Source organism: Oncorhynchus nerka, linkage group LG9a, assembly GCF_034236695.1.
Source record: "Oncorhynchus nerka isolate Pitt River linkage group LG9a, Oner_Uvic_2.0, whole genome shotgun sequence".
NCBI classification, from domain to species: domain Eukaryota; kingdom Metazoa; phylum Chordata; class Actinopteri; order Salmoniformes; family Salmonidae; genus Oncorhynchus; species Oncorhynchus nerka.
The window spans coordinates 49,491,361-49,519,360 of NC_088404.1; the positions used below are offsets into that span (position 1 = coordinate 49,491,361).

Here is a 28,000-nt window from a genome sequence, read left to right on the forward strand (position 1 = left end):
CTGAGCAGAAAATAGCAACATACCAATAACAAACATCTTAAATATATTTGTGACACTTTTGGTGGCCAAATAAAATGTCATACGTGGATTTTGATACATGTGAGGCAAGACTGGTAACCCGACTGAGAACCTGCAGCTTGTTATGGGCAAAGGTAATCTGTGACGCACACGTGCACACACATATATACACACACACATACACATGGTACACTGTGGCTGTCTCAGAGCTCATTTGATGTATCATACTATGACTGGTTCCTGACCTTACTAAAGCCGTGATGGCAGTTTGTTTTCTGGTTAGACATCAGCATTAATCAGGACTTTAACTAGCATGTGGCATGCTGGCAGGCATTCAATATAAGACAGCATGTGTGTCAGCATCTGTGTGTGTGTGCCTCTCTTAATTATACCCGGACTCTCTATATCCTTGAAGGGAGAATTGAATTGCTGTGGATGCTTAGGCACCAGGCTAATACACTAGCCCCTCTCGCGCTCTCATCTTTATGTCTCTCTCTCTTTCTCTTTCCCTACATGCCAGCAATGGTATTAGTCTCTCAGTTTAAAGTTCTCTCCCCTCTTTCTCCCCTCTTTAGACCTGGTGGTCGCTAGGTGTTGCTAGGTTACTGTGGCTGCCCCCTCCCTTTCACAGAGCACTTTCCAAATGTCTTCGGAAAATGGATACAGTTCATTGAATATGATGTATAATGTACATGAATCGGTGTGAGATGCACATCACAAAAAATTAAAAATAAAGAAAAGAACTGGAGAACAATATTGCTGTTTCTTTGCTCCTCTCTGCCCTCTTGTGTTGAAAAGGGGTTAGTACAAATGTGAGTATCCTTCTTGAATCCCTCAGCATCATTAAAAACATGAAATGAATGCATTCACCCCCTCACCACAAATGATTTCCATGGTCTAATCTTGTGGCGCCCTTATGACCCTTCTGGGAAAAGAGGATACTTAACTAAGTAAACTGAAGTGCAGGCTTTAGCGTAGATCGTGTAGATAATGTGTCAACGGTTTAGTTGTTGTCCCTGGCCATTGTCTCAGGTCTCATTTTGATTGATTTAAATCTCTTTCTCCCCCCTCTAATCTGTGTTAATCCCAGAGTCTCAGTGTGTCTGTGAGCTGCATTAGTGCCGCAGCACTAATCTTTGATGGTGACCTTTGACACAGGCATGAGGCATGGGTTTACCTCTCTTAACGGGAGAAACACCCACTTGTGATGACCATTATTCCCCCATGCAAATATTTTGGTTTTGGTGCCCGGAATGAAGTTTGACATTTATTCTACACAGCATTTCTTTCTACCACTGTAAATGATTATTTTACGTGGAATTCTTATGAATCTAAAATCATTTGGATTGATTTATTTCTCACTCTTTCTCTGTTTCTTCTGCCTCTCTCCCTCTCTCTCTCCCTCTCTCTCTCTCTCTCTCTCTCTCTCTCCCTCTCTCTCTCCCTCTCTCTCTCTCTCTCTCTCTCTCTCTCTCTCTCCTCTCTCTCTCTCTCTCTCTCTCTCTCTCTCTCTCTCTCTCTCTCTCTCTCTCTCTCTCTCTCTCTCTCTCTCTCTCTCTCTCTCTCTCTCTCTCTCTCTCTCTCTCTCTCTCTCTCTCTCTCTCTCTCTCTCTCTCTCTCTCTCTCTCTCTCTCTCTCTCTCTCTCTCTCTCTCTCTCTCTCTCTCTCTGTCAGTCTGCAGTTCAGAGCCAGAGAACGTGCAGGCAGACCCCCATAACCTGACCAGCCTGCTGGTGATGTGGGAGCGGCCACGGGCGGTGTACGACGCCGGGATAGAGAAGTACTCAGTTACCTACAAGCTGGCCCAGGGAGAGGACCCTCCGGCCTTTGAGTACCTGACCGACGGAGACCAGGATGTGGTGAGGGACATTTATGTAGCGGGGGTTGTTCACGGAACTAATGCTTGTGATCTGGAGCTCAGCAAACTAACACACAAATCACCAACTGAGGCCAATCACATTTTGGAAGGTTTGTGTGAATGAGCAAATGAATGAGGGAATGGATGAAGAAACAAACAAAGAAACTAAAGAACCATAGTATGATTGAAAGCAAGAACAGATCCTACAAAGGTATAACCCTCCACATCGCCTCCACCCTAAACCCCATGTACTCCCCTCTTCCCGTCGTTCCCCAGGGGGCCATATTGCAAGACCTGATGGCCAACACCAGCTACGTGGTTCAGGTCTTGGCGGTCTGCACCAACGGTCTGTACGGCCGCGTGAGCGAGCAGCTGACTGTCGACATGCCGATCGACGACCCCGGTAAGAGCGACCGCCAATACGTCTACACAGACCGTACATAGGGGGAGGGGGGGGGTGTTATACTCCGCCGTAGCGTTTTGCTGACATAGAGAGTAGAGACCAAACATAGACGGTTGATCATTTTCAAACCAGTTCCCTTTACTGTATGCTTTAATGGTAGGTCTTAACAGCAAAGTCACACTTACCGCTAGTGTAGTCTAGTCAGTCAGTTTGCCGATAAGATGCCCTGAAGGCTTCTCAGATAGAGTATGAACAGATTGTGTTAAGGGAATTCTGAAGACGTTAAAGATGTAGTTCTATCGTGGTTTCTGATTGCTGTCCACGTGGTGTCCGCAAATGACCACTCATTTCACACCCACCGAACTGTCGCTGGTTTCCAGAGCCACTTCTGTTTCCCTCGCCGTCTTGGCCATGCTCCCTGTATGACGTTGTTTGTGATTTGAGAAGCCCCCCTGATTCTCTGTGTCTTCTCTTTGTCCAGTTCTGTTCCTTTAAACATGCACCCAGTTCCTCTATGTGCCACAGTAAATGTATTGCGTGTATTGTACTCTGTCTCTGGTGAAATCTTCTGTTCATCTTTCTTTGTACCCTTTTCAACTGTGCTTTGATTTCTAAGACGGAAGAATGCCCCCCTCAATCTGTTTGTTTAAGGTCAAAGGTTATTCCACGTGTACCTTCTATGTCACACAAAATATAAAAAATGGCACTTTTGTTTTGAAATGGCATCTTTTCCTCCTGTCACAGTAAGAGAATGTTTGCTTATGTGCAGCATTTGTATGAAATGATGGGTTCTCTGTATATCCTGAATTGTAAGTTTATAATAAACACATTTTGTCTTGCTAAAAATACTCGGCATCATATTTCGATGTGCATGAATTGTGTACACTCATCCAAATGACTTGAAACAATTGTGTGACCGAATGCACTGTGACAATTGTGGTGACAAAACAACTCATTTGTGAATCGTGTTTGTGAATTCATTCATTCATCCCGTCCCTCTCCACTTAACTTTTGAAAAACCCCCCTCATGCTTTACAAACCCACTCTGATCTGGCCTGAGGCCTCCATGATGTGTAACTTAGTCCCATCCAGGTAAGAGGATGTGTGTGTGTGTGGGCCTGTGTGTGCATGTGCATGGGTGCGTTAACACTCAGTTTGTGCTGACGCGGAAGTACTACCTGTGGATAACTTTCCCTCCTGTTGTTATTTCTCTATCTCTCTCCCTCTCCATCTCCCTCTCCCTCTCTCTCACCTGGTGAGACAGCAACATATTCACCAAGATTTCTAATATAGGTTCATACTATCTAATGACTTGCCGCTTCATGTACTGTGGACCCATTGAAAGATGTGGATATCAAGCTTCCGAAGATTTTTGTCAAGCCTCTATCCTGGACCCGAAGACCAATCTGTGAATTAAAATACAGTTTTTGCACCCAGTTCATCAAACAAATACCATCAAAAACAGAATGGTTTTCACAAAATACTCAATCTGTTTGTGTGTGTGAGTGTCTCCTTGTGGTTATTCTCTCAGTTACAGTTTAAAGTACGTTTGAAGTGAAGTGTCTGTCTGTAAGAACGTCGTCGGGTTTGCCAATGGGGCCAATATCTCAGAATACAATGTCATTGTTACTAATTGTCAAAGTTGTAACTAAGGGCTCTCAGTTCAATCCGCATCGTGGAAGTTCAGCTTTACAGTGTGATTGAAGTTTAAAGGCAATGTTCCTGCTTTAGCGGACACTGCATTCAAATCAAATGAATCAAATACATGTTATTTGTCACATACACCTGTTTTATTCAGCGTAGACCTTACAGTGAAATGTTTACTTACAAGCCCTTAACCAACAATGCAGTTTTAAGAAAAATACCCGGACAAAAATATAAAAATAAATGTAACAGTAATTAAAGAGCAGCAGTAAAACAACAATAGAGAGGATATATACAGGGGGTACCGGTACAGAGTCAATGTGCTGGGGCAGTGGTTAGTCGAGGTAATTGAGATAATATTATTACTAGAGTTATTAAAGTGACTTATGCATAGATAACAAGAGGGGGGGATGCAAATAGTCTGGGTAGCCATTTGATAAATGTTCAGGAGTCTTATGGCTTGGGGGTAGCAGCTGTTTAGAAGCCTCTTGGACCTAGACTTGGTACTCCGGTACCGCTTGCCGTGCGGTAGCAGAGAGAACAGTCTATGACTAGGGTGGCTGGAGTCTTTGAAAATTTTTTAGGGCCTTCCTCTGATACAGCCTGATATAGAGGTCCGGGATTGCAGGAAGCTTGGCCCCAGTGATGTACTGGGCGGTGCACACTACCCTCTATAGTGTCTTGCGGTCGGAGGCCGAGCAGTTGCCATACAAGGCAGTGATGCAACCTGTCAGGATGCTCTCAATGGTGCAGCTGTAGTTCGAGTCGTGCCTGGCCGTGCAGTCATGAGTAAACAGGTATTACAGGAAGGGACTGAGCACGCACCCCTGAGGGGCCCCCGTGTTGAAGATCAGCGTGGCGGATGTGTTGTTACCTACCCTTACCACCTGAGGGCGGCCCGTCAGGAAGTCCAGGATCCAGTTGCAGAGGGAGGTTTAGTTCCAGGGTCATTAGCTTAGTGATGAGCTTTGAGTGCACTATGGTGTTGAACCCTGAGCTGTAGTCAATGAACAGCATTCTCACATAGGTGTTCCTTTTAGGTGTGGAGTGCAGTAGAGATTGCATCATCTGTGGATCTGTTGTGGCGGTATGCAAATTGGAGTGGGTCTAGTGTTTCTGGGATAATGGTGTTGCTGTGAGCCATGACCAGCCTTTCAAAGCACTTCATGGCTACAGACGTGAGTGCTACGGGTCGGTAGTCATTTAGGCAGGTTACCTTAGTGTCCTTGGGCATAGTGACTATGGTGGTCTGCTTGAAACATGTTGCTATTACAGACAGACAGGGAGAGGTTGAAAATGTCAGTGAAGACACTTGCCAGTTGGTCAGCGCATGCTCGGAGTACACGTCCTGGTAATCATCTGCCCCTTCGGCTTTGTGAATGTTGACCTGTTTAAAGGTCTTACTCACATCGGCCGCGGAGAGCGTGATCACACAGTCGTCCAGAACAGCTGATGCTCTCAGGCACTGTAAACGCTGCATATGTCGGCTCAATCGGAAATGACCTTTCAATTTATTTAACGGAATCTGTAATGCTTCAGCTTTACAGGTTGATTAGAGCCCTAAATTGAAGGCCAGAAGAAAAACAATCTTCCTAACTTGTCAGACTGTTGACCATAATATGTTGAGATATATCAAGTATCAGTCTTAGATATTTATTTGTATGAACATACTTACAGTAACCCAGTGAGCACAAGACGTTGAAAAGGCGTATTTAAAAAAAATATATATATATATACATATTTTCTACCTCCCAAAAACTTATTTAGCTCTTTATTGTTTCCAAAATGTTTCTAACGCTCTCATCTGTGATTATTTTCAGAGGAGACCCCTGATCCAGATTCTACTGGATTTGCAGAGGAAGTAAGCATAACATAACATACATTTGACTTATTTCATAATGCAATGTGGTGATACTGTCTGTAGCGCACTGCAAGAAAAAGCATGAATTTAAATATAGGACAAGGAGTAGTGTCTCATAACAAGGCATCAGTATATGTGGTGTGTGACTGTGTCTTTCCCCACCAGGAGGACTATGGACCCCGGGTTGAACCGGGTGAAGACCAGGACAATGACATGGACTGGACCACCCCAAGCTCTACGACGACCAGGCCCAAAACAACCACTGGCCTACCAAGCCTCCACTTGCCTGGTATCAGAACAACCACCCCTTCTGTCCAGAGGAGAACAACCACTCCAGGGTCTCCTTTCAAGACCACTCAGCCCAACCGATCCCATACGTCCACGGAGCCGAGTGTAAGGTACCGCACCACGACCAGAGCTCCAGCAGAGGGGGCCGTCTCACCAGGCAGCAGAGGGAGCGGGAGTACCCAGAAGTATGCCACAACAGCGACCATGCCGCTGTCTCGCACTGATGACGTCACCACTTCCTCAACCAGAAAGGAGAAGGGCAGAGGGGTGGCGCACCCCGTGACCGTCCCAAGCGGCAAAGGCAGCGGTGTTCCCATGGCCATCCCTCTCCCGGAAAGCTGGACCGTGGCCACTTCTTCCCCCTCCCTTTTTCAGGGGGTACCACCACAGCCTACAAGTCCCAGCATGCCCTTGTTTTCGTCCACTGCCTCCTCCTTCGGCAGCGTTCTCTCGCAGACCACGCAGCCGGTGTTCAACGGTGAGATCCTCCCCTCCACCCTTCCTGTGTGTGACACGTCGACCCCTGGTTACCCCGGCTCCGCCCCTAGCAATGCCCCCACCGCCTGCCTGCATGCCCCTCCTTCGTCTAGACCTGTGTCGTCTGTGACCCCTCCTGCTCGGGACTCCCCGCATGCTGCTACAGCACTGTTGTCTAGTGGTGACTCATTCCTCGCTCCCTCCTCCCTCTCCTCCCCCACCCTGCCTCTCCTCCCTGACCCCTCACACCCCCTGTCTGGTTGGGAGACCGTAGTCTCTCGTGGTGTTGGCGATGAAGGCGATGATGATAGTGGTGATGGCGATGTGTTGTCTGGTTCTTCATCCATGGCCTCAGGTGACCCCGCACTATTTAGTGACACTCCCCCCCTTCAAACTCTCCCTGACTCGCCCGTCGAGCGGGACCTGTCTGAGCTAGCCTCTAGACCGCTCCCTGCAGCCTCTCTCTCCCTGCAGCCTTCTCTTCTCCTCTCTAGTGACTTCTCTCTGTCCGGGGCCACCCCGGGAATCACTGACTATGTCTATGGCAGGCTGGGGGACTCTAGTTATGCTACGGGCGGTGTAATAGAGTCTTCTCTGTCGTGGGTTGTTGATGGTGGTGGAGGGTTCACGGTAGCTAGCAATGGTGTGGAGTCGTTGTGTAGCTGCTCTCTGGATGGCACCTCGTCCTCTTCCTGGTTGCATGCCTCTCCTCACCTCCCCCTGCCCACGTCTGACTGGGGGGCGGCTAGCCTAGCGCTCTACTCCTCCGGTAGCGACTTAGACCATCTCATCCATTCATCTCTGGCGGGCTCCACCAACCCGTCTGTAGGTCAGCCTCTCTTCTCTTCCTCCTCCTCTCCTCCTGTTCCTCATCCTCCTCTCTCCGGTTCCCATGGTGACCTGCACGTTTCTGTTACAGCCACACCGCCCCGCTCCAAGGACCGCTGGGTCTCGGCCCTCCGAACCTCCGCCCCCTCCTCCTCTTCCTCCCGCACGGCCTCCCCCGTCACCCCCACCCTCACCCCTGACCTGCAGACGGTAGACAGTAATGCGTCTGGCTCGACCCTGTCGGGAGAAGCTCAGGAGGAGCTAGATGAAGAGTGGGACAGGATTCAGAGTTCAGCCTCGGCCTCAGCCTCAGGGGAGGGAATGCTCCCTTACATCCCCACCGCCCCCCCCTCATTCACCTCTGAGGTTGCCGCCTCTCCCGATTCCGACAATGATGAACGCTCCTCTGCGTTTTACTTTGAGAGTGAGAGTGGCAGTGCCGTCGCCACGGAGACAGCAACAGTATCTGCGATAACTGCGGCGGTGCCCTGGCCGCTAGGTGGGGAGGAGCAGAGTGGCTCGGGACAGGGCGAGAGCCCATACGACAACGAGATGTCCTCAGACTTCAGTATCCCCGAGCGCACAGAGAGAGACTCTGAGGAGGAGGAGCCAATCGCAGGTAAAACAAACATCCACAAGGGGGCAACATCTCCCCGTACATCAAGGCAAGGCACAGTGCTGCACCTGTTGGATTGGGGAAAACTACAGCTTCCATGATGCCAATGGAACAGGAAATACTCTGGAATTTAGGAGGCACATCACCTAACACACCACCTGTCTACGATAACTAAAATCCCATAAGATGAAAGTGTGTGTGAGAGTGTTTGTGCCTGTGTGTGTGTGTTCACCATCGTGGCCTTTCTTTGTAGAACAAAGACATGACATTTTTTATACATTTTGTTTGTAGACCTCCTAACAATTTAGATCCAGGCCGCTCTACTGTGTCAGCATCATGTTGAAGTTCACAATCAGTTCCATAGTCATCATCATTTCAGTGTTCTTTGTTACGTATTGTCTGTTATATTCATTCACATTTACTTGCTGTGTCTCTACTGTGTGTTTGCTGTAACATCATGTGACATCCTGTAAGGGCATCAGATCTCTTGCAAATCCCAACTCGCACCAAAATAGATTGTTTGCCTTGGCAGACCACGAGTGGTCAAATTCCCCATTAAACAGTCGATGTAATTCACAAAACACTTGAGATGGTCTCAGGGCCCCTGTTTAGAATCTTTTCAGATTTATGACCTCTTTAATATTCCATGTCTTTGTCATCATTCAGACCCCAGACAAAACAGCTCGTCGATAGAAACTATCACCTGCATTTAAGTCTTTGCATTAGAAGCGGGCAGAAAACAGTTTTGCCCAATAGGTTTTTATGGTCTCCACTCATTCACACTTCTTATACCTTTGCTGCGTTGAGATTCCCATAGATTTAAGCCATTGTGTGCTTCAAGCTATACTCATGAACTAACCTTTAGTGCATGTTAACTATGTGAAAGCATTTGTGTTCACTTTCATCCTTATTGCCGCCATTGTATAAGGTTTAGAAAGGTCGCTAGGGGTTTCGATTTGTTGGCTGAATGGGTATAGAGATGTTGAAGCAAAGGTCTAGGGTAGCGTTTCAACTTGAAGTCAACAAGTCAACGTAGTTCAAGCAGGAGCTCTGAATTAGTCGATGTATTAGAACACAAAGACAAGTTGGACAATTCTTTAAAAGTGCTTTTTTTTGGTACAAAACGACAATACATGTAGTTCAAATGCTTAGAGTAGTTCGGTGCTAACACGTTTCACTTGCCAAGTTTTGTCTCACCTCTATGTGAAATCACATGTTTATATTGCATTACTTGCTCAACCTTTGCGATGTTTGTTCTTGAGTACTGAGTGGGTGTATTGATTTACTACTGAAGTGTTCGTGAGTCAGTATGTACAATGGCAGGAAAAAGTATGTGAACCCTTTGGAATTACCTGGATTTCTGCATAAATTGGTCATACAATTTGATCTGATCTTCATCTTAGTCACAACCATAGACAAACATAGTATGCTTAAACTAATAACACAAATTAATGTATTTTTCTTGTCTATATTGAATACATCATTTAAACATTCACACTGTAGGTTGGAAAAAAGTATGTGAACCCCTAGGCTAATTGGAGTCAGGAGTCAGCTAAGCTGGAGTACAGTCATTGAGATGAGATTGGAAATGTTGGTTAGAGCTGCCCTGCCCTATAAAAAAACACTCACTAAATTTGAGTTTGCTATTCACAAGAAGCATTGCCTGATGTGAACCATGGCTCGAACAAAAGAGATCTCAGAAGACCCAAGATTAAGAATTGTTGACTTGCATAAAGCTGGAAATGGTTACAAAAGTAACTCTAAAAGCCTTGATGTTCATCATTCCACAGTAAAACAAAGTGTCTATACATGGAGAAAGTTCAGCACTGTTGCTACACTGCCTAGGAGTGGCCGTCCTGCAAAGATGACTGCAAGAGCACAGCGCAGAATGCTCAGTGAGGTTAAGAAGAATCCTAGAGTGTCAGCTAAAGATGACAGAAATCTCTGGAACATGCTAATATCTCTGTTAATGAGTCTACGATACGTAAAGCACTAAACAAGAATGGTGTTCATAGGACACCACGGAAGAAGCCACTGCTGTCCAAAAAACCCCATTGCTGCACATCTGATGTTCACAAAAGATCACCTGGTTGTTCCACAGCTCTACTGGTAAAATATTCTGTGGACAGATTAAACTAAAGTTGAGTTGTTTGGAAGGAACACACAACAGAGAAAAAAAGGCACAGCACACCAACATCAAAACCCTGATCACAACTGTAAAGTATGGTGGAAGGAGCATCATGGTTTAGAGCTGCTTTGCTGCCTCAGGGTCTGGACAGCTTGCTATCATCGAAGGAAAAATTAATTCCCAAGTTTATCAATACCTTTTGTAGGAGAATGTAAGGCCATCTGTCCGTCAATTGAAGCTCAACAGAAGTTGGGTGATGAAACAGGACAACAACCCAAAACAAAGTAAATCAACAACAGAATGGCTTCAATAGAAGAAAATACACCTTCTGGAGTGGCCCGGTCAGAGTCCTGACCTCAACTTGATTGAGATGCTGTGGCATGACCTCAAGAAAGTGGTTCACACCAGACATCCCAAGAATATTGCTGTACTGAAACAGTTTTGTGAAGAGGAATGGGACAAAATTCGTCCTGACCGTTATGCAGGTCGGATCCGCAACCACAGAAAATGTTTGGTTGAGGTTATTGCTACCAATGGAGGGTCAACGAGTTATTAAATCCAAGGGTTCACATACTTTTCCCACCCTGCATTGTGAATGTTTACAGTGTGTTCAATAAAGACATGAAAACGTGTAATTATTTGTGTGTTATTAGTTAAAGCACACTGTGTTTTTTATATTGTTGTGACTTAGATAAAGATCAGATCACATTGTATTACCAATTTACACAGAAATCCAGGTAATTCCAAAGGGTTTCTTGCCACTGTAGAAGCTGATTGAGTGAATGATTTGTTGTGGGAGTTGTGTTGTGTGTCTCAATAGTCAACATTAGCTCACTCCTCATCCATTGTCCCCTCCTTATCTATTTTCACCCCACTTACAGAGGCCAGTAACAGCAGCCATGAGTCCAGGGTGGGTCTGGCCAGGGATAAGGAGAGGAGGGCCGTGGTCCCTCTGGCGGTGGTCTCCACCCTCACCTTCGTGGGACTCATCATCCTGGTGGGCATCCTCATCTACTGGAGGTAAGACCAGGAGGAGCAGGTGGAGGAGGAGAAGAAGGAGGAAGAGAAGGAGGATGGTTATTATTAGATCCATAATGATTATATTAGATCCATAATGATTATTATTAGATCTATAATGATTATTATTACATCCATAATCCATTCTTATTAGATCCATAATCCATTATTATTAGATCTATAATGATTATTATTAGATCTATAATGATTATTATTAGATCTATAATGATTATTATTAGATCCGTAATCCATTCTTATTAGATCCATAATCCATTCTTATTGGATCCATAATCCATTATTATTAGATCCATAATCCATTATTATTAGATCCATAATCCATTATTATTAGATCTATAATGATTATTATTAGATCCATAATCCATTCTTATTAGATCCATAATCCACTCTTATAAGATTCATAATCCATTATTATTAGATCCATAATCCATTCTTATTAGATCCATAATCCATTCTTATTCAATCCATAATCCATTATTATTAGATCCATAATCCATTCTTATTCGATCCATAATCCATTATTATTAAATCCATAATCCATTCTTATTAGATCCATAATCCATTCTTATTCAATCCATAATCCATTATTATTAGATCCATAATCCATTCTTATTCGATCCATAATCCATTATTATTAAATCCATAATCCATAATTATTAGATCCATAATCTATTATTATAAGATTCATAATCCATTCCTATTGATCCATAATCCATTATTATTAGATCCATAATGATTATTATTAGATCTATAATCAATTATTATTAGATCTATAATGATTATTATTAGATCCATAATGATTATTATTAGATCCATAATGATTATTATTAGATCCATAATCCATTCTTATTAGAGCCATAATGATTATTATTAGATCCATTTAGATTATTATTATTAAATCCAATTATGATGATGAGTATCGTTTCCGCACTGACCCCTCTGACCCTAAGCATCATCTGTATAATCAGACAGCTAAGATACAGAACATGAACAACAGCTTCCTTTCTGCATTGATAGGCTCCACACACACTGGCACCAGTAAACCTCATGCCTCCCAATGGAACAGCTGTGTGGAACTGCCCCAGGGTTGATACCTGTCATATTGTTATTCATCTGTCGCTGAGGATTGGGTCTGGTTGGTCCCCAGACATCAGGGGGCACGGGTGGAGTGAAGCGGGAGGTGGCGTATGCGAAGGGGGAAGGGGGTTGATCTTAAGAACCTCATATTTGTCTGACTCACTGGGAGGCCTAATCTTCTGTGACACGGGCCCAATCTCCTTCTCACTCTCACACACTTCCACATGACACATCCAATATCTTCACTACGGTTTGATGTCTGGCTTTTCACATGAGCTTTGCTGTGTTTGAGTAGGTTCACTTACACATAACTGACAGCATTCAGAGTTGCGCGTCTTCGGGAATAAAGATATTTTGCCCAAACTGAGATCATAGAAAAATACTACTTTTCCCTGTGGCGGCATACTGACCGGTCGGACAGTAAAAATAACCAACTTCTGCAATCCAATCAAGGACACACTTTCAAAAATGTAAACACTTTAAGACTGTACATTTCTCATCCACTGGGCTGGAGACGTGACATATTGTTCATGCTTTCTGCCCTGTTTTTGTATTTTCATGTTAAGCCACAGTAATCTTGGCGTTGCTAAGGGATTAAATCTGATAGATGTACCCCACTCAGGGTGTAGAGTGTTGAGCTCGGGGTCGTCCAGTGGTTGGGGAACAGGGCCTCGGTTGGAGTAGGAGGGGGAAAGGGCCTGCGTCTCATTATGTCCGACATGAAGGCGTCGTGTCAGCGTCTTGTAAAACGAGTGGCGCGAGGCTAAATTGCTGTAATCCCTTCCGTGTCGCATCCTTGTACTTCCCCTGGTGACACGGTGTTCATTTGGCCACCCCATAGCTGTGCACTTGGGTTTAGCAAAGTGGGTACGTCTTTTAGAAACACAAACATGTTGTCTACTGGGGACATCTCCTTGATGGTTTTGTCGTCCAGAGTAATCTGTGTGGCGATGTCCATTTTTGGGTAGCTGAACACAGGCTCATCAAAGAGAAATGCATGCGTGATCCTGTTAAAAACGTGTCCGAGATTAGAAGGATTTATTCCCCTCTGTGTTACGGACAGATTACCATGTGTTCGCCAACATCTGTGGTTGTCTTTGTATCTTGAAAAACACAACAACAAAAGTGTTTTTTAGGCCTTTCTTGTTTCTGAGCGTCTCAAAAATATATCTACAGTTATTGTCTTTGTATTACATTTTACTCAATCATAACACCAATATTATTATTGTCTTTGTCAGTATTTTTTTGCACATTTTTCTCCAAATGAGAACAAAGCATACAAATACCTCTTTTGGGTTAGATGAGATGGATAAAAGCTATATATTTTTTTGACAAAAAGTAAAAAAAAATCAATGGCAATAGGTCACAGAGACAAATATAAAGCTTTTTTTCCATCTCATCTAACATCTCATCTACAAGTTTATTGTTTATTAACTTATATCATCATACATATGTTTCCACAGAACGTGTTTCCAGACTGCCCATTTCTACTTAGAGGACAACACATCGCCCAGAGTCATATCTGTTCCACCCACACCATTGCTTACAGCTACAGGTAACCATCCTGAAACAAGCACACGCTCACGCAATACAAAACACACACACACACACACACACACACACACACACACACACACACACACACACACAGATAAAAGTGTTAACAAGCACAGAGCCATGTAGACCGTTACCCTCTCCATCTGTCCATGCATTTTCTACATTTTCATCAAGCCTACCTCTGTCATTAACACTACCTCACTCAACATCTGCTTCTGACAGAGTGTGGAGTTTCAAACGTTCATTCTGATAAAGGACTTTTGTTGATCATCTCAATACCTTTGCTCTCTGCCTTTCAGATGAACATGAAGCCCTTGCGGTGAAGCAGTTTGTCAAGCACGTGACAGAGCTCCACCACACCAACGCATTCTCCCGGGAGTTTGAGGTGTGCTGTCACGTTCTGTAACCTTTGCTTCCTCAGAAGACAGGATATAGTTTATGACAAAAACACTAGTATTTATTGGTTACGTGTTTCAAATCAGCTGTCTACCTGTTTTTTGAGTTAATGCTGTTCTGTGTGTATCCATCTTGGCGAAATTGTTACGTGTCGTTTGCGATGTTACACGTCGGCTGTCATTATTTTAAGGTCAGCATGCAGAAACCTTATGAGGCGGTAGGCTATGCACTGTGATGGCCATTCAAACTCACACTCTCTCTCATGCTACATGCTACAGGCCCAGATTCCTCTGAGGAGCCATGTCTGTTGTCCTTACCACTGTGACTTACAAGTGTATCATAATCTACACCGCATTCATGGATGTTGATGTTTCTCTGGCTCAAGTTAAGATAGGTTCAACTGGATATTTACCATTGCTCACCATGTTAAATCCAGCTTGGCATTTTATCAGTGCTGTGTAAATGCATACATGTGTAAATGTTGTCAATAACACAAAAATAGGTTTGTAAGTCAAAGCTAATATAAGGACATTCACATGGTACATCGAGTGAATCTGAAAGCCACTTTTTAAGCCCTGTGTATCGCATGAACAGTGTCTTTAAGTTGAGATTTGCCCACAAACCGTTTTCTTGTTATTTATTTGGACTTTTTTGCTCACCTTGTGTCATGACATTACATTGCTGTGCTTTTTGCATTCTCACCCCCCCTCCATTAGATATTGAAAGAGTGTTACGAGGTAAGCTGTGTCTCCCTTTTCTCTTTTGATTAGATTATTTCTGTAGTAATCATGTGTAGATGTTTGTCACATTTCCAGCTGCCCATGTTGACGTTTTTGTCAGGCATGATGACACATTTTTGTTTGGCTGCGTAGTAATGGAGGATGGTGGGATGTTAGGGGCGGAGTGCTGAAGGTCATGTGTTTTTTTAGGATGTGCAGGTGTGCACAGTGGACCTGGGTATCACCGCAGACGGCTCCAACCATCCAGACAACAAGAACAAGAACCGATACATCAATATCCTGGCCTGTAAGTCAAACATGCAGCTTCAAAAGCATGTACACACACATACATTGTTGAACGCACCCAGCTTATCTCTTTCCTCCTCTACTCCTAGATGACCACAGCCGAGTAAGACTCTCAACCCAGGCTGACAAAGACGGGAAGAGTGGAGATTACATTAACGCAAACTACGTTGACGTAATACGTTTTTTGTTGCATTTCTATCTGCACAATAACGTCAGATGTTAGCAGTGTTATCAGGGCAAATGTCTTGTTGACGTGTCAGTAGCTAATCTGTTGTTCACTCTCTTTCTCTTTACCTTCCCCTGCCGCCCTTCCCTCCACAGGGTTTCAACAAGTCCAGGGCCTACATCGCGGCCCAGGGCCCTCTCAAGTCCAGCACCGAGGACTTCTGGAGGATGGTGTGGGAGCAGAACGTGGGCGTCATCATCATGATTACCAACCTGATGGAGAAGGGACGGGTGAGAGACCGGGGCCACCTATACGCTTATACATATTTAGTAATAGTTTATAAATAGCTTATTCATGCTTATTCATGAAAGTACACGAAAGTGTTTCGCTGTGTCTCTCAGAGGAAGTGTGACCAGTACTGGCCCCTGAAGAGCCAGGATGAGTACGGTGGTTTCCTGGTGACGGTGAAGAGCAGCAAGGTTCTGGCCCACTACACCGAGAGAACTTTCACCCTCAGGAACACCAAGGTCCAAAAGGTTAGAGGTCACACTATTTACATCACATTTACCTCTCATTCACCATTAATAGTTTCACCTCTACTTCCTCACATATATTATCTACTTTTGTTGCCCCTACCCTACAAGTCAGTTGAAGCACTACATCATTACAACTTTAGTTTCTGAACATTTCGTATGGAGCTCACGAATCCCAAGTGTCAAAGTGACAGCCAAAGTCCCATCCTGTTCACCACTTCCTGTTTCCTCCCGCCAACCCCAGGGTTCACTGAAGGGGCGGATTAACGAGCGGACCGTGACACAGTACCACTACACCCAGTGGCCAGACATGGGCGTGCCTGAGTACACACTCCCCGTGCTCACCTTCGTCCAGAAGTCCTCCAAAGCCAGGACAGATGACATGGGGCCTGTCGTAGTGCACTGCAGGTGGGAAGCCATAGATTTGCAGAATGTATAGAATAGCTTTGAGGTCAATATCATTTTCCCCCACTGAAATTCAATTAATTAAAAATGTATCATCTTCTATATGTGAATGATTCAATTTAGGAAGTAAATTTACATTCGGACTGGCATAGAAATAGAATAGAATGGACTTGGTCCTCCATTAAATGCAATCTCTTAACATGCATTCTGTGGCTGCTTTCATGTAGTCCAGCTGAGAAGGTCAACATGGAACATTATTTCATAGAGAACTAGAGTGAACTCAAAATACCAGGATTCACAATCTATATAAGAACCTTCCCCTATCCAAGTTCTTCACAATTCTCTATTTAAATGTGTCTCTTAAATGTAAACCAAATTGTGTACCTCGGTGTGTTTCCAGTGCGGGCGTAGGCAGGACTGGCACCTACATAGTGTTGGATAGCATGCTGAAGCAGATCAAAGAAGAGGGCACGGTCAACATCATGGGTTTCCTCAAACACATCCGCACACAGAGGAACCACCTGGTACAGACAGAGGTGAGAGCTCAGCCAGAGGGGGGGGGGGGTTGCACTTTTGGGACTTTTCCATTGGTGCCATTGCGCCAGAAAAGCTCAAATAAAGGCTTCTAAAGTATTTGAAAGAATACTTTTTGATCCCAGGTCTGATACCAACAAGAAAACAGTGAATCTGCTATGATCAGTTGTCCTGTTACCTTTCCAAAACTGTACGAATGTCAACACCCAACTAAGGCTTTCAACCCCTACTTTCCCTGTGCATTCAGGAGCAGTATGTGTTTATCCACGACGCCCTGGTGGAGGCCATCTTGGGCAAGGAGACGGAGGTTTCCTCCAGCCTCATCCACAGCTACGTCAATGACCTCCTGACCCCAGGGCCCTCCGGCAGGACGCAGCTGGAGAAACAGTTTAAGGTAAAGACACATGCTTACAACAAGTCATAGAGGAAGTATTTGCATTACAGCAAAATGTACAACTGGTAAACTTTCCATAAGAACTCCAGTAAGGACATGAAGGGCAGAAAGTAAAACATGCATTTAAAGGAGAATTTGTCTATGGGGTTTAAAGACAATTGTATTTTTTTTCACATCAATTGTCTTTCATTGTCCTTTTGAAAAGAGCAGTTGCAACCACTGGCACATCATGTTTAAACACTAACAGTTAATCTAGTGCCACTGAGTACTTTACATGCACACGAGTAATTCAATATTAACAGATTATGTCAGTAAGCCGAATATGGCATTAAACGCCTTACTCTGCTCATCCTAATCGGTCATAATCGAAGTACATATATGCCTATTAAAACACCTGGTTTTCTGAGCAATCTCTCAAATGATTAGGACCCCTAAGCAGCTTAATCGGACATCCAGCGGCGTGTTTGATCTGCACGTGTGCTAGCACGAGCAGCGCGAGTGAAGCTTCCATCTTTTGCACAAGTGAAGTGAGTTCGGAAAGAAACTGAAAGTGTGTAATCTTTAGAAATGATTTTCACGTACAAACTTTAGCTATCCGAACTCCGAATAGGCTTCCCAAAAATAACATGGTTGCTGTGGTAGAACATATATTTAGATTGGCGATTTTCTGCATTTATCACAGTCCCATCGGGTAGTCTGATTTCAGATGTGTTTATGTAAGCAGGATTATTTGGGAATTCGTTCTTCTTGGAAAACATGTAAACGATTAAATTATATTAATCTGACTATTCACAATAATCATATTGTGTGCATGTAACCGTAGTCAATGTGATTACAGCTGGTATCCCAGTCCAATGCCAAACAGTGTGACTACTCGGCAGCCCTGAAAGAGTGCAACAGAGAGAAGAACAGAAACTCCTCTTTAATACCCGGTGAGTTCCAGACAGGTTTGTTCATACTTCTCCAGAGGCAGACGAACGTGTGGACACCATTTTTATGTTTCTGCATCCAGTATGAAGGAAGTTAGATGTAGTTTCACGAGCCAATGCTAGCTAGCGTTAGCGGGAAACTACCTCAAACTTCCTTCATACTGGACGCAGAGACATTAACATGTCAAATCCCTTTAACAGTGTGTAGACAATGAGACCGCACCCGGCCTCAACATTGTCACTTTCAATTGAACATTTAACAAAATTTCCCCACACTTGAACCCCTCAACAAAAACTGTTATAAAAAAAATTGTTTAAAAAAAACGTTATTTGAAAGCATAAACCTTGGGAACTGTTTTACTCTTGTAAGCAAATGTGTGTGACAAAATCACTTTAGGTAGATAAGCAGTGGTTATGGTTAAGTAATACTGCTTTAATAAAGCTAATCATTGTAATATTAATATTATACAAAATTACCTTCTCTATACCTAATGAGGAAGTTTAACATCGTGTGGCTTTGTCTCCAGTTGAAAGGTCAAGGGTGTGTCTGTCCACGGTGGTGGGAGAAACTACATCAGATTACATCAACGCCTCATACATTACGGTAAGAACCCAACCATTCTACATTAAAGAGTCAGATGCAGCAGTGGAGGCTGCTAACGGGAGGACTACTCATAATAATGGCTGGAATGGAGTGAATGGAATGGTATCAAATGTATGGTTTTTATGTGTTTGATACCATTCACTCCATTCCAGTCATACCACTCCATTCCAGCCATCATTTTCAGTAAATTCCACTTTTGGTTACTGGTCTGAATTGTCTGAATATTTATACCACCTGTCTAAATTTTCTACCACCGGTTGTGTTCCTCAGGGGTACCGGCAGAGCACTGAGTTCATCGTGACCCAGAACCCACTGGCCGGCACGGTGACAGACTTCTGGAGGATGATCTGGGATCACAACTCTCAGGTCATCGTCACACTGCCGGGAACACCAGCAACACTGGGAACACCAAGCCTGGTGGGTATCTATCTGTCCTCCTGGACACAAAACTGGCAGCCATTTTGTGCCTCAAATAGGAAGTCCTTATCACATATTTCTGTGTTTTCAGGCAGAGGGGGAGGAGCCGTACGTGTACTGGCCCCGCAAGGAGCAGACAATCAGCTGTGAGGCGTTCACAGTGACCCTGCGGAGCGAGAACCATGTGTGTCTGGCCAACGAGGAGATGCTGGTGGTGCAGGACTATGTCCTGGAGGCTACACAGGTGAGCTGAGGGAGATCAGTAAGACCAGGGAGATCAGCTTGATAAGATAAGAGATCAGTCACAATAGCATGATCAGCTACTTAGAATAGACTAACTACATTGAAGAGGAGGATCAGCCGAACATTGTGGGATCAGCCCAAAAAGAACAGCCTCCTAGAAAAGACCAGTCGCTATGGAACAGTCGTTATGGACCAGTAGCTAGTGCTCAGCAAATGTTATCACTGTGTCTATACCCCAAAAACATTTAACCACTGTTTATTGTTACACAGAGGGAATATATAGCAACATGAGTATTCCATTTAGGAGTTGTTCTGCTCATATTTCCCTGGATCTTGGCCCATGGTGAAACCAAATGAAGGGTGGAAATGGAATTCAATACACAATCCCCACACATCAATGGAGCACAGCTGTTATTTTTCACACAGTTTTCACTCAACCATCTGTACCTCCAATCACTGGACCACTTTCAACACACGTACACACAGGCACACACACACACTCTCTCTCTTTCTCGCAGTCTTTCGATCTCTCACTCTGTCTTATTGTGTTATTGTCCCCCTCTGGGCCAGGATGACTATGTTCTGGAGGTGAGGCACTACCGGGCGCCTCGCTGGCCCAACCCAGACAGCCCCATCAGCAGCACCTTCGAGCTGCTCAGCCTGGTGAGGGAGGAGAGCTCCTCCAAGGAGGGCCCCATGGTTGTCCATGACGAGTAAGACCTATTGTTTATTTATCTGTGAAATAAGGTAATGATATCCACTCTAAACCTTTTTCAAGACCTGGAACCAATGGAATAGTCCCAAAAGTCAAAATCTCACCCACCTGGAACCAGGCAAGCTCAATACCCCTGAATCCCTCTTTTGCCTTCTATTTTTTATTTTGGCCACTGGTAATAGATTAAAGACGATCCACTCTGACCTAAGAGGATAAGTAGATAGATATTTCCAATACACTTAATATTTCTTGGAACTGAAACACTGCACTGATCCAGGCCTATTGAGACAATCCTGTCTCAATACTCTTGTATGGCACTCAAACCTTGGTTTTAACCACAGATAATACTGTAAAGGTGCAGTAAATACTGACAGGTTTAGTGCTCTATGCTCCAGTTTGTAACATTTCCCAAATATGTCTTGGAATTAACCCAAAGTATCAAAGCTGGCTTATCCCCTGGCTATTATGACCAGAGATTTTCAGTTTTTCGGTACTTCATAGCACCGGTCTGATTTTGCAGGGTTGGCGGTGTGACTGCGGGAACCTTCTGTGCCCTGTCTACTCTGGTGTGCCAACTAGAGTTGGAGAGCTCTGTGGACGTGTACCAGGTGGCCAAGATGATCAACCTCATGAGGCCCGGGACCTTCAATGATGTTGTTAGTCAATCTGAATCACCACCTGACTGTACCTGAGTGATGCACATTAGCCATTTTGTGTTAAAACATTATCCCTTCAACAGCACAGTTTCTCTATTTCTTTCTCATTCAGGAGCAGTACCAGTTCCTGTACAAAGCCATGCTGAGCCTGGTTGGCACACAGGAGGACGAGAGGACGCTCCAGTCCTCTGACAACAACGGAACGGTCCCAGGGGGCCCTGTCAGCACAGCTGAGAGCCTTGAGTCCCTGGTGTAACCATGGCAACGGGGCCCCTAACTTGCCAGTATGGACTCTTGCCTGTCTCACTGTGTTCCGTTTTTAAAGACAGCAGCTTTGCCTTTTTCCCCCTCCTTTTTTTCTCCTCTTCTGTTCTCCGTCGTTGAATGGCAGTTTCCTGACCGCTGGACATGACACCGCACGACCCTGTAATGTGTGCCTTTGTACATTCATCTTGTACTTCTAACGGCGTTCATACAATTGTAGATTAACTTTACGATGTTTTGTCGATACCGTCATCATGAGATGTTTGCTTAACTAACTGTTTTCCCTAAACTTTCGTATTTATTGGCAGTAAGCTATAAAAAAAGAAGGGAAAATGCAACTTTTATGTTAAACAACATTTTGTTAGCCTATTTTTTGTAGAGTCAATGCATTGAGCAACTCATTCTTCCGTCTAGACAATGTAAATACTATTTTGTTTGTAGCAACGGTGAGCTTTTGAAATCAAAAATGCACATTGGCATAAATAATAAATCTAATATGTAAATAATATTATAGCAACCAAGACAATGGACCAAATTTCTATTTATACTTCTAGATTTTTATATTTTACTACAGTTTTTTTTAGTCAATTTTCAATGTATGGCTGCATTCTAATCACTTAGTCAAAGCATTTTTTTGTATGTTTTAATGTTATAGCTAATGTTCTGTATTTTGTAACGGACTAAATATGAAGCTTGGGGTACTGACACGTTTTAGCTGTACATGAAACTTTGCTGGATGATTAGACATAGGATTAAACAAGTGAAAGAAAACCAAGGAAGGATCTTTTGGTCTGTCCATTTTTCTTAAACTACTGTGAAGGTCAATCTAGACCTGTGGGTGCACAGTACATTAAAGATCAACTGTTCCATAATTGGTGTAACTTCACATTGAACTGGATGCTAGCACTATACAGCCTGAGGCGTGGGCGGCATCATGCCCTCAGGTCAGGTGCATTGTGAATATACAGTATGTTATTAGTGCCTCAATAGAGTTTATCTGACCCCATCAAATTGTTCAGCAGATGTTTGAAATAATTATTATGCATGATCATTTCCAAATGAGGCAGCAGGGCTAAGCCTTAACAATCAACCCAAGGTATGAGCTGTTCTCAACAATAATGGGAATCTGTAATCGCTCAAGAAAAGTACATTACAATAAAGGGGACAAGTATAGCAATGAGTGAATGCATTTGCTCTGTCCTTGACACTACTATTCATAAGATGAACAGATACAAATCAACTAACTAAAATGTAAACTGAGCTTTCAACCAGATAGTTCTTAATGTTAATGGATTTTTTTGACAGTATTCACCATGGGCCTGATTCCAATTTAGGAATTTATGCCTTTCCTATGCACGCCTTTCCTGCGCACTTCTCAGTATTTGGTATTCATGCTTACCTTACTCAGTCGTGTAACGTGGTCTGCAGGTGTGGCTACCTTGCACACTCTGAATACATTTCATTCAACTGCTCAAAACCCTCCCACTTGCTGGCCAACAAATTTTCTTGTGGAGTTTTCATTCAATATGGTTTTCAGTATATTGAGAGAACAGGTTCTGAATATTAGGAATCAATGAAAGAAAGATATCTAAATATATGCATATTCGTCTCTGTTTCGGCACCAATTGGTCGATTTAAAAATGCTCTTTCAGATTATTTAGGTTCAGGAATGTGTTTATGAATCATTAAAAAAAGAGGTTTGGAGAGCCTTTATGCACAAAAGGAAGAAAACTCATGGTAATGTTGGAATATTAGTGTATATAGAATTGTAATAGGGAGAAGAGTGTACAATAGTAGGCTATACCCTCTATTGCCTGCACTAACCATGGAACTGTGTGATTACACAGCCAAGAATTGCACAATGCGTCAGGTTCAAGCTGTTACGGTGTGGTCTGCGCTCCGCTCCATAACAATTTAATTAGCCTACATGTCTTTATTTATATATTATCAACTGTTACTAATGATCCTCCGTCAACAACCACACAGCATTTCATACATTTTACAGTGGGAAAGTTATGCTTCAATTTGCTGCCATATAACTGGCTTCACATTTGTCTCCAGCGATTATAAGGTAAAACAGATGTAAAACTATTGTAATTTATGTTTTCAATTCTCTTATCCAACCAGAGTACTCATTTACCTAGCTCTTATCAATAGCTCTTATCAGGTTATAAATTACAGTGCCATGAGAATGGTGTTATCTCTATCTGAAAAAAATCAAGTAGATGCCGGTAGGATCTCGAGACCTTATTCATGATTTCCTCACACGTTAAGGTGGTGGCATTATTTGGGATTTAAGAGCTGCTTTTTTGCTATGTTACAGAATGGTTTATACTGAACGACAGGTTTCCCCAAACGTTCTTGAACAGACAGGTACATTTGCTCCCGTTTGGTGTGGCTTGAAGCAACAAGTGACATATTTAAAGGGCAGTGGCCATGCTGACAGCGTTCCCCAACACACAGCCCAACCCATCCCTGTTTTTCAACTGGTCGTTCAGTACTGTTTCCTTTCAATTGAACGTACCAGAACGTAAAAACTTACACACCATAATCTGACCTGGGCTGCGTTCAGTATCTGTAGACACACCTCCGCCATACCTTCATTAGGTGTAGCAGGTGAATAGCATTAAGCTTAAATTCAAGGTCAGAATACACAGAAAGAAAAGTGCATAAAAAGGGAACTACTTAACATTTTCACATGCTTAACTCAGATCGGAATTGGGCCCAGTCTGCCTAGACTGGGCCCAAAGAAAGTATTTGTTTATGGTTAGAAAAAAGATAACTGCCACTTCCTCATTGTCTTGTCCCCTCTTGAACCACCTACCTCCTATATACACCCTTCACCCAAATGTGATCAGGGGGCTTTGTGGGGGTGATCAAAGATTTGCTATGATAAAATGATCTTTCGGCAGGCTCCTGATAAGCCCTTGTTAAGAAACAATATGTGAGGTCAGAAGACAAACGGGTGTCTTGATGAAACCCGATCCATTTTAGACATTGGATTATGGATTCCCGGAGACAGAGATGCGACTCTATGGAGTTATGGAATAATCCATGTGGAGAATTGGTTATTCCAGTAGATTTCCATGTTCTAATCCATCTAAGACTCCAAAAGAAATGTGCATTTTCAGGGGAAATTAGGTCAAGTGTCCAGACACCGTCTTAATCAGGGGCTGTATCCATACCCCAATTTGCATTTTTGACTTTTAATAATTACATGCCCAATTATCCATGGCTTGGTGGCCTAGTTTGCATGGGCGGGCCCACATTGAGTGGAAGGAAAAGCTGATTGTTTTTTCAAAGAGGATGTAATGAGACAACACCGCTATATCCATTGAAAACAGAATGGATGCATACACTGTATTTATCATTGATTTATGCAGAAATGTTAATAGTTGCTGAGTAACATGTGATATGGTACACAGATAAAATGCATACCTTATTGATAATTGGTGCCTCACTGGAACCATAGCTCATGTCAACTAAAAATAATCTCTTTAGGAACCAGACCTAACAATGATGTTAGGGAAAGCAATTCAGCTATATTTCCAACATTATCATTATGAACATTGGATTTAAAAATATATATATTTAGAGTATTTAAAACAAAAATATCTCAAATCTCAGTGCCATGTAAAGTGTTACCAAATTTTTTAATAAGAAAATAACTATCGAGTCCTTCAAAATTTTGAAATGCAAGGATGTTAAAAAGCTGCTCCACGATAACACAGATGAGCTGAAAATGATCCACTGATTCAAGATTAAAATAGTTTTTAGATATTTTTTATGCAATCAACCTTTCATATTGTGTAGGTACTTGAGCATTAATGACTCACTATTCAATCAATTTAATCACAGAGCCACACGAGACCCTCATGCGGATCACTTCCCTTAAATTTTTCTATGAAATACAAAAAAGGAAAACCACATACAGTTGAAGTCGGAAATGTACATACACTTAGGTTGGAATCATTAAAACTCATTTTTCAACCACTCAACAAAATTCTTGTTAACAAACTATAGTTTTGGCAAGTCGGTTAGGACATATACTTTGTGCATGACACAAGTAATTCTTCCAACAATTATTTACAGATTATTTCACTTATAATTCACTGTATTACAATTCCACTGAGTCAGAAGTTTACATACACTAAATTGACTGAGCCTTATTAAACAGCTTGGAAAATTCCAGAAAATGATGTCTTGCTTTAGAAGCTTCTAATGGGCTAATTGACATCATTTGAGTCAATTGGAGGTGAACCTGTGGATGTATTTCAAGGCCTACCTTCAAACTCGTATTTCAAGGCCTACCTTCAAACTCAGTGACTCTTTGCTTGACATCATGGGAAAATCAAAAGAAATCAGCCAAGACATTTTTTTGTAGACCACCACAAGTCTGGTTCATCCTTGGGAGCAATTTCCAAACGCCTGAAGTTGTGTTCATCTGTACAAACAATAGTACACAAGTATAAACACCATGGGACCACGCAGCCGTCATACTGCTCAGGAAAGAGACGTGTTCTGTCTCCTAGAAATCAACGTACTTTGGTGTGAAAAGTGCAAATCAATCCCAGAACAACAGCAAAGGACCCTGTGAAGATGATGTAGGAAACAGGTACAAAAGTATCTATATCCACAGTAAAACGAGTCCTATATCGACATAACCTGCTCCAAAACCGCCATAAAAAAGCCAGACTACGGTTTGCCACTGCACATGGGGACAAAGATCGTACTTTTTGGAGAAATGTCCTCTGGTCTGATGAAACAAAAATAGAACTGTTTGGCCATAATGACCATCGTTATGTTTGGACGAAAAAGGGGGAGGCTTGCAAGCCAAAGAACACGATCCCAACCGTGAAGCATGGGGGTGGCAGCATCATGTTGTGGGGGTGCTTTGCTGCAGGAGGGACTGCTGCACTTCACAAAATAGATAGTATCATGAGGCAGGAAAATTATGTGGATATATATATATATTTTTTTTTTTACCTTTATTTAACTAGGCAAGTCAGTTAAGAACAAAATCTTATTTTCAATGAAGGAACAGTGAGTTAACTGCCTGTTCAGGGGCAGAACGACAGATTTGTACCTTGGCAGCTCGGGGATTTGAACTTGCAACCTTCTGGTTACTAGTCCAACACTCTAACCACTAGGCTACCCTACCGCCCCTATATTGAAGCAACATCAAGATATCAGTCAGGAAGTTAAAGCTTGGTCACAGATGGGTCTTCCAAATGGACAACGACCCAAAGCATACTTCCAAAGTTGTGGCAAAATGGCTTAAGGACAACAAAGTCAAGGTATTGGAGTGGCCATCACATTCAATCTTATCGAAAATGTGTGGGCAGAACTGAAACAGGGTGAGCGAGCAAGGAGGCCTACAAACCTGACTCAGTTACACCAGCTCGGTCAGGAGGAATGGGCCAAAATTTACCCAACTTATTGTGGGAAGCTTGTGGAAGGCTACCCAAAACATTTGACCCAAGTTAAACAATTTAAATGCAATGCTACCAAATACTAATTGAGTGTATGTAAACTTCTGACCCACTGGGAATGTGATGACAGAAATCAAATCTGAAAGAAATCATTCTCTCTACTATTATTCTGACAGTTCACATTCTGAAAATAAAGTGGTGATCCTAACTGACCTAAAACAGGGGATTTTTACTAGGACTAAATGTCAGGAATTGTGAAAAATTGAGTTTAAATGTCTTTGGCAAAGGTGTTTGTAAACTTCTGACTTCAACTGTACTCTATGCCACATTATAATCTCTGAGCAGTTTTAAAATACAAATATACACTGAGTGTACAACACTTTAAGGACGGCTGCTCTTTCCATGACAGACTGACCAGGTGAATCAAGATGTAAGCTATGATCCCTTACTGATGTCACTTATTAAATCCACTTCAGTGTAGATAATGGGGAGGAGATACAGTAGGTAAAAAAATTAAGCCATGAGACATGGATTGTGTCTGTGTGCCATTCAGAGGGAGAATAGGCAAGACAAAGATTTCAGTGTCTTTGAACGTGGGATGGTAGTAGGTGCCAGGCGCACTGGTTGGTTTGTGTCAAGAACTGCAATGCTGCTGGGTTTTTCAGCCTCAACAGTTCCCTGTGTGTATCAAGAATGGTCCACCACTCAAAGGACATCCAGTCAATTTGGCACAACTGTGGGAAGCATATGTGTAAAATATGTACAAATCTTTGAACTGCAGCAGCTGATCAATAACAGGAATATGTTTTGGTCAAGGAAAGACTAGACCCTTTGGGTGAGTTTCTGATACACATCGCCTTAGCAGGTCTGCAAAGATTATAGGATTGTTACATGTTATAAACGACACTCAGCAAGTTTTGTGGTTCTCCATGTCATGAATTGTACAGCCTTATTTAAAGAAGTTGCTTGGAAACTGTTCACCTGCAATGTAACTGTTCTATTTGCCACATGTTGAAACAATAAATTGGTTGAGGTGAGGCAAGGCTGTGAGGAAATGCCTTTGAAACAAGCAGAAAGTCAGGGTGCAGCTCTCACTAGCCTGAGGCTTCCTCTCCTTGTCTCCTGTCCTCCTACAATTTCTACCATATTGCATTCACCACCCTGCCTTTTCAGATGAGCACAGATGAAGGCATGGAGATGAACAGAGGAAGTAACTTGGGACTATGGAGATGGTTTCTCTGGGCCTTGGTAGACAGCCAATGATTGGCTGTATTTCCCATCTGTCTTGGCGTTGAATCTACAAATATTTCTCAATTGTTTAAACTAGCTTTTTTTCTTCATCTCCTTTTCTTTATCTGCACTCTTCTGAAATAATTTAACTGAATTGAATATAATTGTATTTTTTCATGTGTGGGGTCTTTTTGGGATCAGTGTAGATGAAGGAGAGGACACCAGGAAAGGAAATCAATATACACTATTTGAGACACAGCTGATGAT

At 43.0% G+C, this 28,000-nt stretch overlaps 1 protein-coding gene across 5 annotated transcripts in view; it reads left to right on the forward strand.

Moving 5' to 3' along the window:
- Positions 1-22,206, forward strand: part of ptprz1a (protein tyrosine phosphatase receptor type Z1a) — a 76,615-nt gene extending 54,409 nt beyond the window's left edge. For 2 of the 5 annotated variants that reach the window (XM_029668466.2, XM_065022667.1), the window contains 22 exons: positions 1,693-1,877; positions 2,153-2,279; positions 5,744-5,784; positions 5,950-7,996; positions 11,003-11,141; positions 13,697-13,788; positions 14,090-14,175; positions 14,903-14,923; positions 15,116-15,212; positions 15,301-15,383; positions 15,533-15,667; positions 15,779-15,913; positions 16,155-16,318; positions 16,716-16,851; positions 17,097-17,243; positions 18,082-18,175; positions 18,700-18,776; positions 19,047-19,193; positions 19,285-19,437; positions 20,007-20,149; positions 20,672-20,807; positions 20,920-22,206. In XM_029668466.2, coding sequence (XP_029524326.2) covers positions 1,693-1,877; positions 2,153-2,279; positions 5,744-5,784; positions 5,950-7,996; positions 11,003-11,141; positions 13,697-13,788; positions 14,090-14,175; positions 14,903-14,923; positions 15,116-15,212; positions 15,301-15,383; positions 15,533-15,667; positions 15,779-15,913; positions 16,155-16,318; positions 16,716-16,851; positions 17,097-17,243; positions 18,082-18,175; positions 18,700-18,776; positions 19,047-19,193; positions 19,285-19,437; positions 20,007-20,149; positions 20,672-20,807; positions 20,920-21,063 — 4,529 coding nt within the window. In that variant the 3' untranslated portion in view covers positions 21,064-22,206. Of the gene's footprint in view, positions 1-1,692; positions 1,878-2,152; positions 2,280-5,743; positions 5,785-5,949; positions 7,997-11,002; positions 11,142-13,696; positions 13,789-14,089; positions 14,176-14,902; positions 14,924-15,115; positions 15,213-15,300; positions 15,384-15,532; positions 15,668-15,778; positions 15,914-16,154; positions 16,319-16,715; positions 16,852-17,096; positions 17,244-17,669; positions 17,763-18,081; positions 18,176-18,699; positions 18,777-19,046; positions 19,194-19,284; positions 19,438-20,006; positions 20,150-20,671; positions 20,808-20,919 lie in introns of those variants that run through there. The other 3 variants (XM_029668469.2, XM_029668470.2, XM_065022668.1) reach the window with 3 other exon arrangements.
- The last annotated feature ends 5,794 nt before the right edge of the window (positions 22,207-28,000 follow it).